The sequence below is a fragment of the Lucilia cuprina genome, chromosome 6 (genome assembly GCF_022045245.1).
Source record: "Lucilia cuprina isolate Lc7/37 chromosome 6, ASM2204524v1, whole genome shotgun sequence".
Taxonomy (NCBI): domain Eukaryota; kingdom Metazoa; phylum Arthropoda; class Insecta; order Diptera; family Calliphoridae; genus Lucilia; species Lucilia cuprina.
The window spans coordinates 48,509,203-48,522,375 of NC_060954.1; the positions used below are offsets into that span (position 1 = coordinate 48,509,203).

A 13,173-nucleotide genomic window follows, 5' to 3' on the forward strand; every position below is an offset into this window, starting at 1 on the left:
CTTCAAGTAATTATGTCGATATTTGCACAATTTCCATTCGGCAACACCCAATGGTGGCGGCAACATTTGAAAGTGGGCCAATCAATTGAATGACTCTTAAAGACGAAAAACAACATGCTCAATAGCCTCGTCAAATGTTGACTGCAAACATTGAATTAATTTTCATAAAAATTATCATTCTTCTATAGAAACCAAAGAAGAAGAAGTCATCTAGCCATAAGTCAATGTTGGTTGTGTTGGTCATGGTTTAATGTTTGTATAATATTTGAGTTTGCAAGTGCACAATTGATTTCATATTATAATGAAGTGTTCAGAGAGAAGAGGACGCAGTATAAAAATACTAAAGATTGCATGACAGATTAAATATTAAAGTGTATGCAGAATAACTACAAAAAGGAAATTATATTGAAAAGTCATGTTTAATGCATAAGTTAAAGATAATAATGAAGTGAGTAATTGACGGAAATGGAAACATATGGATTACCAGTTAAGTTTGAAATTTAATTTTTCATTTGGTAAAATTGAAACGAATTTTTTTTTTGATAATACTCACTAAAACTTTATCATATTGTATATTTTCTTATAATATTTAAATTAAATATATTTATTCAAATATTTCACTTAAAACATCTGTCAAAAGTAATCAATATAAATACTTATTTATGCATAAATTTAATCTGTTTGACTTACTTACTACGAATATTAGCAACTGTTTTCACAATACTTAGTATTTAGTTATACTTTTTGGAAAAACAAATATTAAATAATCATAAAGTTATTGATTGTTATTGAAATATAATAGGCTTTATGTGTACGCTTTCAATAGACAACTCTGTGTAATGTGAACTTTATTTGTCAAAAACAAATAAGTAGTTTGTTGACTGTAATTTATTTGCATTCAAAAATATATGGATATTTCCATTTTAATTTAAGGTAGTTAATAATTCTAAGCATTAAACATATTATTGACTTGTTCAAAGAATAGACTGTTTATTATAGTAGTAGTCATTTATACATGAAATATACTATATAATAGCCTAAGACTTGGTTATTTGAACTAGTTCAGTTCTAGTTCAGTTCTAGTTCAGTTCTAGTTCAGTTCTAGTTCAGTTCTAGTTCAGTTCTAGTTCAGTTCTAGTTCAGTTCTAGTTCAGTTCTAGTTCAGTTCTAGTTCAGTTCTAGTTCAGTTCTAGTTCAGTTCTAGTTCAGTTCTAGTTCAGTTCTAGTTCAGTTCTAGTTCAGTTCTAGTTCAGTTCTAGTTCAGTTCTAGTTCAGTTCTAGTTCAGTTCTAGTTCAGTTCTAGTCCAGTTCTAGTTCAGTTCTAGTTCAGTTCTATTTTATTAAAACCTAAACATTTTATTAATGCAATAGAATCGACCATATATGCATATACTTGTTCTTTATTTCCAGCCCCTTTCGCCTATTTCAAGCAAATTATAGCAATAATAAAATGACAGTTTCAAATGTTTTGGTTTCAGGGGCGTATAAATATTTTCATACTAGTAATTTAACAGTATAAAGTTGAAAATATTTAATAATATTGAGTTGACTTCCAACTTACACGATATAAATTTTATTTATAAATGTAAAATAAATATTCATATGGATATTACATTGAAAAAGTATATATCTTTAGAAAAAAGAGTGTTAATTCGAGAATTTCTTTTTTTATAACGTTCTTACTGATTATGCAAATGACCACACTTTTAGCAAATTATTGAACTATGTATACTTAGTATTTAAATTTCACTGTTTAAAATTTTTTGTGATCACATAAGTGGGCCCTTTGAGGGGCATTTGCTTTTGCGTAAAGTATGTAACTGCACAATTTTTTTTTAACACATTTGCAGAACAGTAACCAAATCGAATTTAGTGTTATACTACTATAGCTTATGGTCTAAAGTAAATTATTTGCTTCCAACTTTTTGCAAAATAATGATTACAAAACATTATTTTTATCTACAAAAATTAGCCTTTGCCGCAGTTGGCATAGATATCATGGCTAAAAGTAGAAAACATATAATAAGATGTCCTTTAGTATTATATGGTTTAATAGTTATTGCTTGCTTTCATTCGATATTGGTGGCCCATCATGTCTTTGAAAATTTAAAGGATTTTGAAGAAGTTACACATTCCTTTCCTCTGTTGAGTGAACAAATTTTGTGTGTAGGCAAATTGTTGTTATTTATACGAAAAGGAAAAGATTTTTCGTATTTAATAAGAAAAATTCATGAGTTCAATTTTAAGGGTAAGAATTTATTATTTCTATTTCGATGTTGAATTTTTATAAAAAAATTTTTGTATTTCTTTTAGCAAAATATGAAGATTTAGAAATTATTCGTCTTGAAAATAAAAAAGATTTTACACAATGTTCTTTTTACTTAAGACTAGTAATATTTAGTGCTAGTTCTTCACTTATACATCCAGTTTTAAATGCTATATATATGTATTTTACACGAGACAAAATTGTTTTAGATCCACCAAATAAGGCAACGTAAGTTTTCAGTTTTCAATTAATTTTAATTATTTTTATACCCTTCACCTTCGAGAGAAGGGTACATATAAGTTTGTCATTCCGTTTGTAATTTCTATAATATAATTTTCCGACCCTATAAGGTATATATATTCTGGATCCTTATAGATAGCGGAGTCGATTAAGCCATGTCCGTCTGTCTGTCTGTCTGTTGAAATCAGTTTTTAGAGGTCCCCAGATATCGGCGAGATCCGAATCTTCGATAATTCAGTTAGACACACTTTCGAGAAGATCGCTATTTAAAATCAGCAAAATCGGTCTATAAATAACGGAGATATGAGCAAAAATCCGAGACAACCTCTTAAAATTTCTTCAGAAAAGCCACATTTTTTTGTATGCTTTGTTAAAAAAGCAACAACAACACTGTGAATTGGATAAAGATGTACATGTGCGTATGGAGATGTATTTGGTTTTATAGCTGTGTATTTTTTTTGTATGTTTGGATGCCGTTCTGTTCACACGAAGTTAAGTGGGTATAACAAGAACAAGGATATAAAGCAGAAATATGTTGGTAATACAGCTCATATTTGTTTGAGGGTGGTAATGCAGTTTGACGGTGGTATTACAGTACAACGGTTAATATTTCTTTCTGCTACAGTTTATATTTGTTTGTGTGTATGTTATGTGTGACATGTGTGCTGAGATACAAAATAAATAAAAACTGTTTTTTAAAACATACTTGGTGAAGGGTATATAAGATTCGGCACAGCCGAATATAGAAATATTACTTGTTTTCTATTTCTTTTGTTTTTCAGTTACTTTTGGAACCATACCCATATATCTGGCTATACATTAGTGTATCTTTTGAATACCATAACCATGTATTACATATGCTTTGTATCTCTAAACATAGATATGCTTTTCTCATGGTTTGTTAGCAATATAGTGGCACAATTTCATATCATTAGATATCGTTTCGAAAGAGCTGCTTTTAAATATACAAAAAATATAATCAGCATGGAGCCAAAACAACGACTATTGGAACCCATTATAAAGTATCATTGTCAAACGTTAAAATTGACCAAAAAACTAGATCAAGTCTATAGTGAAATCATTTTTCTCGAATTTACCATTGTCTGTATGGAAATCTGTAGTTTGGTATTTCGTGTAACTCGTCCCAATGATTCAGCCGGAGAGGTGGCCTATAAATGTTTGTTTTTTTCGGCTGTGGCTGTACAATTGTTCATTTACTGTTACAACGGTCAGAGATTAGAGGATGAGGTGGGTTAATGAATGTCACTTTTTAAAAGTTATTGTTATATTTTATTAATTAATTCTCTCTTAATAAGAGTTCTCAAATAGCCTCTGTTATCTATTTTGCATTTGATTGGTCGAATTTATGTTCAGATTATAAAAAGTTACTTTTACTCTCGATGTTACGTTCACAGAAATCTGTTATTATTAAGTGTGCCTTCTTTAAGTTGGATTTATCTTTGTATTTATGGGTAAGTAAGTTCCATTAAAGCTGGGAAAATATGTTTAGCTTTGGTGTATTTAAAGGTTTTCAAAACAGCCTGGTCGTTAATAACTGCTCTGAAGACAATGCACGAAAAGGGAAGTTAAGGATCTTAAATTGGATTTCAAATGAAGAGTGTTAAATTGAATTTAAATGAAACTATTTTAAAGTTTATCAAGAGCACAGAGCTCTAGAGAGGAATAAACGTTTACTTTTAAAGTTCTTTATGTAAAATTTAATAGTATTTATAGTATTTTAAGTGAATTTGTTTATAAATGAACTATGAACTTCAAGTTTGTTGGTCAAATTAAGCATGATCATTACAAAAATCGGCAGTGTTATTAAAACTTCTACAAAACTTAGTTTTAGCGAGTTTTGTTGACATACTAGAACTTTTAACATATTCATGAGTCGAAAAACCCTTTTCGGGGGGTACGTTTGTATGGAGGCAAAAGAGTTTGACCTTGGGTTAAATGAAGAGTATATGTAGATTTATTTGAACCCACAGACAGATAGACGGACAGAATTACAGACGGACATAGCTTAATATATTTAGAAAGTGATTCTAAGGCAATTGGTATACTTTAAGGTGGGTGTAGGACCAATGGGTTACAAACATCAGCACAAACACATGATACTCTTCTCTTATCTTAAAAATTGCGATCTGTAGCATGAGCACAAGCTATATTTGGACGGATAGACAGGCAAAAAGCCCTAAAGCCCTTTCAGGGGATGTGATTGTATGGGTACTAAACGAAAAAATTAACCGATTTAAACCATTTTGAATAGAATTCGACCTTGAATTAAAAGAAGAGTATTTGTAGCATCCGCACAAACTTTATTTGGACACACAGAAAGACAGATGGAGCATAAGCATAAGCACAAGCTATATTTGGACGGATAGACAGACAGACAGACAGGCAGACGGACGGACATAGCTAATTCAACTCAGAAACACATTCTGTGCCCATTGGTATAATTTAAGGTGGTTGTATGACCAATATGTTACAAACGTTAGCACAGGTGTATAATACTCTCTTTTTTCTTAAAAATTGCGATCTGTTTGTACAAACAGTCAAATAGACAAACGACAGACAGACGGACATAGCTAAATCAACTCAGAACTCACTATAGTGAGCGTGGTTTTGGTGGGCATGGTATCTCTTTAAATTCGTATACTTAGGGTATAATAACAGATAGAGCCCTTTGATTTTGCCTGGTCCACGGTAATATCTTTTGGGGGAAATCTGACAAGCATAAGTGGGCGTGGCATTTTCCATATTAGTTAAGCAATATAAAATTCGCATATATAGAAATCTATAACAACTAGAGTCCTCAAGTCCCTCAAGTCCCAAATATTTTGGGAAAAATAAGCGGACAAGAATTAGTGGGCGTGGCATCTCCCATATTAGTCAAATACTTAAATTCGTATATCTTGGTAACTATAGCAGCTACGATCCTCAATTATTGCTAAATCAATATTGACATTCGTGTAAGCATTTTAGAGAAAATAAGTAGACTAGTATTAGTGGGCGTGGCATATTCAATATTAGTCAAATAATTAAATTCGCATATGTTGGAAACTATAATAGCTAGAGTTCACAAATGTTGCCCGATAAATTTTGACATTTGTGTAAACATTTTGGGGAAAATAAGCAGACTAGTATTAGTGGGCGTGGCATCTTCCATATTAGTCAAATACTTACATTCGCATATCTAAGTAAGTATAATAGTTGGAGTTCTCAAATATTTCCTGGTCAATTTTGACATTCGTATTAATGTTTTGGGGAAAAAATAGTCCGACTAGCAGTAGTGGATGTGGTATCTCTCATATAAGACAAATACTTAAATTCTCATATCTAAGAAACTATAACATCTAGAGATCTCATATGTTGCCAATCTAATCAAAAGTTATGGATTTTTGTTAATGCAATCCATAAATTAAGATTGTAAATAACAAAAGAAGGTTTGCTTGGAGCTCAACCACATATAGATCTGTGTTACAAAATTACCTTTAAAGCGCACTTCACACGATCACACTTTACGTACGTAAAGTCTAATAAAATAGTAAAATGAAATTTCATACGTATAAAAAAGTTAGATGGAAACACCTGTTTCACTTTTTTGTATGTGTTTACGTAAAAATACATCACTGATCTAATTCGACCTGCTTGTTGTACCCTTCACCTTCGTGAGAAGGGTATATATAAGTTTGTCATTCCGTTTGTAAAAGTATATATATATATATTATATATATATATATATATATATATATATAATATATATATATATATATATTATATATATATATATATAATATATATATATATATATATATACATATATATATATTATATATATATATATATATATATATATATATATAATATAATATATATATATATATATATATATATATATATATTATATATATATATATATACATATATATATATATATATATATATATATATATATATTATATATATATATATATATAATATATATTGGATTCTTATAGATTGCGGAGTCGATTAAGCCATGTCCGTCTGTCCGTCCGTCTGTCTGTCTGTCTGTCTGTCTGTCTGTTGAAATCAATTTTATGAAGACTCCAGATATCTTCAAGATCCAAATCTTCAATAATTCGGTCAGACATGCTTTCGAGAAGTTTTCTATTGAAAATCAGCAAAATCGATCTATAAATAACTAAGATATGGGTAAAAATCTGAGACTACCTCTGAAAATTTCCTCAACATATAAATAAAAGCATCAAAACAACAACAACAAGGAGATAAAGCAGTAATATGTTGATAATACAGCTGATATTTGTTTGAGGGTGGTAATACAGATTAACGGTGGTAGTACAGTACAACGGTTAATATTTCATTCTGCTACATATTATGTATATATTTGTGTGTAGGTTATGTGTGACATGTGTTCAGAGATACAAAATTAAAACTGATTTTTAAAACATTCTTGGTGAAGGGTATATAAGATTCGGCACAGCCTAATATAGAAATCTGACTTGTATTTTGAATTATTTCAAAAAATGAAGAGAGCCACAAGACTATCAAATTCTCCATCTGTATTCTCTTTCAATGTGTTATGGATTCATTACATATTGCGTTTAGATGATCTTCTATGCAAAATTTTGACAGATCATATAACTTGTGTGATCGTGTAAAGCCGGCTTAAACATGTTTTGAGGTAAGGCATTTACTTGTTTACCACCATATTCATAAAGATAACAATAGCTTAGTTTAGGTTTATTACGCACATTTGCCATACATTATTCATACAATAAACCATCTATAACTTTATTAAGCATTAATGAATATGGGGGTTATAGTTTATAATAAGCAAAAAACAACCTTAAAGGGGCCCTTAATAAGGCGAAATTTTTTAGGTGAAATATCTTCCTAATGAAATTGTTCACCCATTAGCAAAACAAATACCAAATCCACTTTAGTATTAATCAAACTTACCAAGCAAACTAATGTATAGTAAATTATTTGCGCTTTATATTTGGCAAATAAAATGAAAGAAAACAAAATGATTTCAAAACGTTATTTTTTTGTACAAAAATTATCTTTTACCGGCATCGGCATAGATATCATGACCAAAACACGAAAACATCTAATAAAAAAACCAATAATTTTATACAGTTTAATGACATTCTCGTGTTTTCATTTAATTTTTGTCATCCATTTCGCCTATATGCATTTGAGTGATTTTGAGGAATTAACAGATTCATTTCCTCTCTTGTGTCAGTTAGTATTGTGTTTATGTAAAATGATAGTATTCCTGTGGAAGGGTAAGGAAATATTGCCTTTGATACGACAAATACATAAATTAAATAAAAGGGGTAAGAGTTTTGGGGGGGTGGGACGGTTTTTATAAAATGTTTTAGTTAATTTTGATTTTTTTCTTTTTTTTCAGCCAAACATGAAGAATTGAAAATTATTGAACGTGAAAATGCCAAAGATTATTTACTTTGTTCTTTGTATTTAAGATTAGTTATAACTTCAGGTTGTTCGGCTCTTTTACATCCGATTTTAAATGTCATCTATATATATGTGACACGACAAGAAGTTGTACTAAATCCACCAAATAAGGCCACGTAAGTTTTGAAGTTTATGCTAAACTAATAAACTAAATGCACAACTAGTCACTTGACTCATTACTGGTGGTTAGCTAAGTAAAGATGTTCTTGAAAACAGTTCATCTAAATCGTCAATATCTATGTCTTTTTTTAACAAATAATCTCTATATCTTTCTTTCTAGCTACTTTTGGAACATCTCCCTCTTAGCGGACTACTCTCTGGTATATGTATTGAATATTTTTAGCGTTTACTATGTATGCGTAGTATCTCTAGCTGTTGATACATTATTCTCTTGGTTTGTCAGCAATGTGGTGGCACAATTTCATATTATAGGATATCGCTTCAGAAAATTTGCTCTCCAATATACCACAAATCAAGAAGATATTATTAAATCTATTTTAAAATATCATCAACAAACCTTACAATTGGCTGATCAACTAAATCGTGTATATAGCGAAATGATTTTCATTAAATTCACTATTGTTTGTATTGAAATTTGTAGTTTAGTATTTCGTGTTAGTCGTCCCAACGATTCAATAGTTGAAGTGGCCTATAAATGTTTGTTTTTAGCAGCGGTGGCCTTACAATTGATATTGTATTGCTATAATGGTCAGAGAGTAAGGGATGAGGTAAGAAAAGAAACTTTAAGTAATATCTTAAAATATTAATGATTTATTTGAAAAAAAAAAAAACAGAGTGCCCATGTAGCTACTGTTATCTATTGTGCCTTTGATTGGTCGACTGTATGTGCAAGTTATAGAAATTTACTTTTAATCTCATTGATGCGTTCTCAAAAATCTGTAAATATTAAATGTGCCTTCTTTGAGTTGGATTTAAGTTTATATTTATGGGTATTTTATGTGAAATTTTAAATAAAATTACAAAATATTTCCTGATAATTTAATTTTCTTTTTTTTAGGTTTTTAAAACAGCCTGGTCATTGATAGCCGCTTTAAAGACATTGGATGAAAATCGAAATTGAAAAAGTGATTTTTTTTTAAATTTTAGAATAAAATTTTAATTATCTTTATATTCCACAATATCGAGAATATTTATTTATGTTATTTCGTTGAAACAAGGTTCAGATATCAGGATGCGCACGCCCACTATTTATAGCTCGAACATTTTTTCCATAACTGTTTATAGCGATGACATTTTGCAAACTAAAGCCGTTATAGTTTAGTATTTGATTAATAAGAATAATGCCACGCCCACTTAAGCTAGTCACTGAAAAAGAACTTGTACTGAAAATCTAAAATTTTTAAGGTGCCTTTTATACATCATAGAAATATAAACTTTATAAACTGCTGAAAGAATTAAAGACTTCCTAACAAACCCTCTAATATAATGCGAAAATGTATAAGATTACATGTAATTATTATTTTGCAGTATATATTATTATCGCAGGTAAGTATAATCAAACATTAGTCTAATAACTAGTGTAATTTTATAACAAAATCCTTCAATATAAATATTGATTTGAAAAACTAGAACTAAATAACAAATAAATTCGAAATGAGTAAATTGTACCCTACACAGGTGTCATGTTTGTAACACATGAAAATGTTAGTTCAATCGACAATCACTTTCTGTTCAATATGCTAGTATCTTTTAAAAAATTAGTACAATATATATATTTTTTATACTGAACCTGAAATTATATGAGATAAAGGCTGGTTAAAAAACAAGAACTTCAAAAGACGTAGTTTTTGCAATGGAAGTACTAAACAAGATCTAAAGAAGTAATGATTTTTACACAGGCTTGTTGTAGAATTTATGTCTTCGTTTTTGATTACGGATTCACTGCCTGAGAAGTCATTCTCAAGAAGTAATTGTTATGTTTTGTAGTTGGATGTTATATGGAAGTTAATTAGTTAGGTAGGTAATTAGTTTGTTGGTTAGTTAATTAGATAGATAGATAGATAGATAGATAGATAGATAGATAGATAGATAGGTAGATAGATAGATAGGTAGATAGATAGATAGATAGATAGATAGATAGATAGATAGATAGATAGATAGATAGTTAATTAGTTAGTTAGTTAGTTAGTTAGTTAGTTAGTTAGTTAGTTAGTTAGTTAGTTAGTTAGTTAGTTAGTTAGTTAGTTAGTTAGTTAGGTAGATAGATAGTTAAGGTAATTGTAATTAAAGTTTTACCCATTACAATTAATTAATTTAAATGTAATTGAAGTCTTGCTAATTACAATTATTTGCAATTCTAATTGAAGTTTTCCAAATTACATTTACTTGCACTTAGAGCTTCGCTAATTACAATTACTTGTCATTGCAGTTGATAAAATTTTAATTAAAATTACTTGCAGTTCTGACATTTCTCATAATTACATGCAATTTGTAATTAGTGATACCCAAGTTACAATTACTATTAATTGTAATTCACAAAACTTTAAATACAATTGGTTTTAATTGGTTATTGATCAATTTCAAAGTACAAGTAATTGAAATTAGAAAAACGTCAATTAAAATTACAAGTAATCGTACTTGATTATTGCTCAATTACACATCACAAGTAATAGTAATTGACCATATAATGAATTACTTTGTGTAATCAATAACCACCATGCCAGTCTTAAGTGTATATAATCCCTTAATTATAAAGTTTGTTTTGAGACATTTGTGGGAAAAATCTGTCAAAATCACTTGAATGGGCAAATTTAAAAGAATTTCTTTTAACAATTTCTCAAAGTATAAAGTAAACTATAAATACCAAAGTAACCATCAAAAGACATATCATATTACAAAAATGTTATCCAAACAATATTTTCGCGTACAAAAAATTGTCTTTACTGGCTTGGGAATTGATGCTACGGTCAAAGATTCGAAATATCTAATTAGACGACCAGTGCTGTTGTATGGTTTAATAGTAATTTCATTTTTTCATTTCATTATTGTCACCCATTATATCTGGATAAAAAGTGGAGATTTTGTGGAAGTAACCGATTCTATGCCGATGTTGTGTCAATTGATTTTAAGCATTTGGAAAATGACTATATTCCTCTATAAACGTCGTGAAATATTGCAATTGATAAATGAAATTCATGCGATCAACTTAAATGGTAATGATTATAAGACAATTAAGAACTATGTAAATTTTTTTCTTTTTCCATTAGCTAAACCTGATGAAGTGTTTTTGGTGCATCGTGAAAATTCCAAAGATAATTTACTTTGCAGTCTGTATTTAAGATTGGTTACGATAACCGGAAGTTTCGCTGTTACACATCCGGTTATGTATGCTATTTACATGTATGCCTCTAGTGGCGTAGTTATTTTAAACGAAGCGAATAAGGCCTCGTAGGTGTTAATTGAAACTTAATAATAAACATTTTTTATTTCATTTATATATTTTTTTAGTTATTTTTGGGATTTTAGCCATTTATCGGGCTATTCATTGGTGTTTATGTTAAATGGTTTTACCGTTTACTTTGTGTGCGTCGTATCTTTGGCCTTGGATTCACTCTTCTCCTGGTTCGTCAGCAACATTTGTGCCCAGTTTCATATACTTTGTCATCGTTTTGAAAAGCTAGCACTTAATTATTCTAAAACTACGTTTACTCAAGATCAACAGCAAGAATTTTTCAAATCCCTCGTAAGGGGTGTACAATATCATCGCCAGACTTTACAATTGGCCGAGACTTTGAATCAAGTGTATGGTGAAATTATTTTCATAAAATGTACCATCGTTTGTATAGAAATTTGCAGTTTAGTTTTTCGTGCCAGTCGTCCGCATGATTCTCTAGCTGAAGCAGTCTATAAAAGTTTGTTTTTGTGTGCGGTAGCTTTACAATTGATTCTATACTGTTACAATGGTCAAAGGATAAAGGATGAAGTAAGTACTTGAATTGAATATCCATAAATTGTGTTGCTTACATGCTTCTTCTCGACCCTTTAAAAGAGTTTTCAGGTAACCGATGCTGTTTACTGTGCCTTTGACTGGTCTAGTTTATCTAAATTATCTAAAGGAATGCTTTTTGTTACTATGATACGCTCTCAAAAATCCAGTAATGTTAGAGGAGTTTTCTTTGAGGTTGATTTGAGTTTATTTTTATGGGTATTGTATAAGATTATTTTACTCTAAGCGGTAAAATTTCCGTGCTAATTATAATTACTTTTTTATAGGTTTTTAAAACTGCTGGATCTTTGATAACCGCCTTAAAGACTTTGGACGAAAATCAGGAGTGAGGAAGTAAATAATGAAAAAAAAAAACCTTTCACGACATATAAAATAAATATATGTCATTATTAAATTTAGTGTAAAAGTTATTTTTGTGAAACCTATTTTGAAGAAAAAGTAGATAAAAACAAATGTCGATTAAAATCGACCATTCTACTTATATGCGATTCATACACACATACATACAGTTTTAGTTCACTTCTAGTTCAGTTCTAGTTTAGTTCTAGTTCAGTTCTAGTTTAGTTCTAGTTCAGTTCTAGTTCAGTTCTAGTTCAGTTCTAGTTCAGTTCTAGTTCAGTTCTAGTTCAGTTCTAGTTCAGTTCTAGTTCAGTTCTAGTTCAGTTCTAGTTCAGTTCTAGTTCAGTTCTAGTTCAGTTCCAGTTCTAACGAATAAATAGGGTGTCTTATAATACGACTTAGTTATTAATAAATATTTTTTTAGATGTCTTTCGAGGTGTTGAAACAAATTCTTAATGGTTTTGCACTTATTATCATAATAACTGATAGTTTGTGAATAAAATAGTGAGAATAAATATTATAATTCAGCTGATACAAAATGTTTATAAATATGTATATAAACATATTCTTGCAAAATGTTGTTATTCATTTTATTCTCTTTCGTTAAAAGTATAACTTCTTAAGACAAAAAACAAGGTAATAATGGTTGTTAAAGGTTACTTTTACGTTCAAAAATTATGTTTTATCATATGTGGTGTTGATACGGAAGCCAGTAAATCAGAACGTATAATCAAATATCCATTACTCTTTTATGTTCCATTATTTTTTGCCATAACCCATGTTATGGCCATAGTCCACTATGCCTTTGTTAATCGTCACGATTATGTTGAAGTTACCGACTCTCTGGCACTTTCGTGTCAATCATTGTTGGCAA

At 29.6% G+C, this 13,173-nt stretch overlaps 2 protein-coding genes across 2 annotated transcripts in view; one reads left to right on the plus strand and one right to left on the minus strand.

Moving 5' to 3' along the window:
• Positions 1-13,173, minus strand: part of LOC111676035 (serine-rich adhesin for platelets) — a 321,746-nt gene that overhangs the window by 57,247 nt on the left and 251,326 nt on the right. The gene's annotated exons all lie outside the window — the stretch shown is intronic.
• Positions 10,854-12,325, plus strand: LOC111676041 (odorant receptor 45a-like). Its single transcript, XM_023436922.2, has 5 exons — positions 10,854-11,166; positions 11,221-11,401; positions 11,462-11,936; positions 12,003-12,158; positions 12,227-12,325. The coding sequence occupies exons 1-5, from the start codon at positions 10,854-10,856 to the stop codon at positions 12,287-12,289; spliced, it is 1,188 nt and encodes a 395-aa protein (XP_023292690.2). The 3' UTR covers positions 12,290-12,325.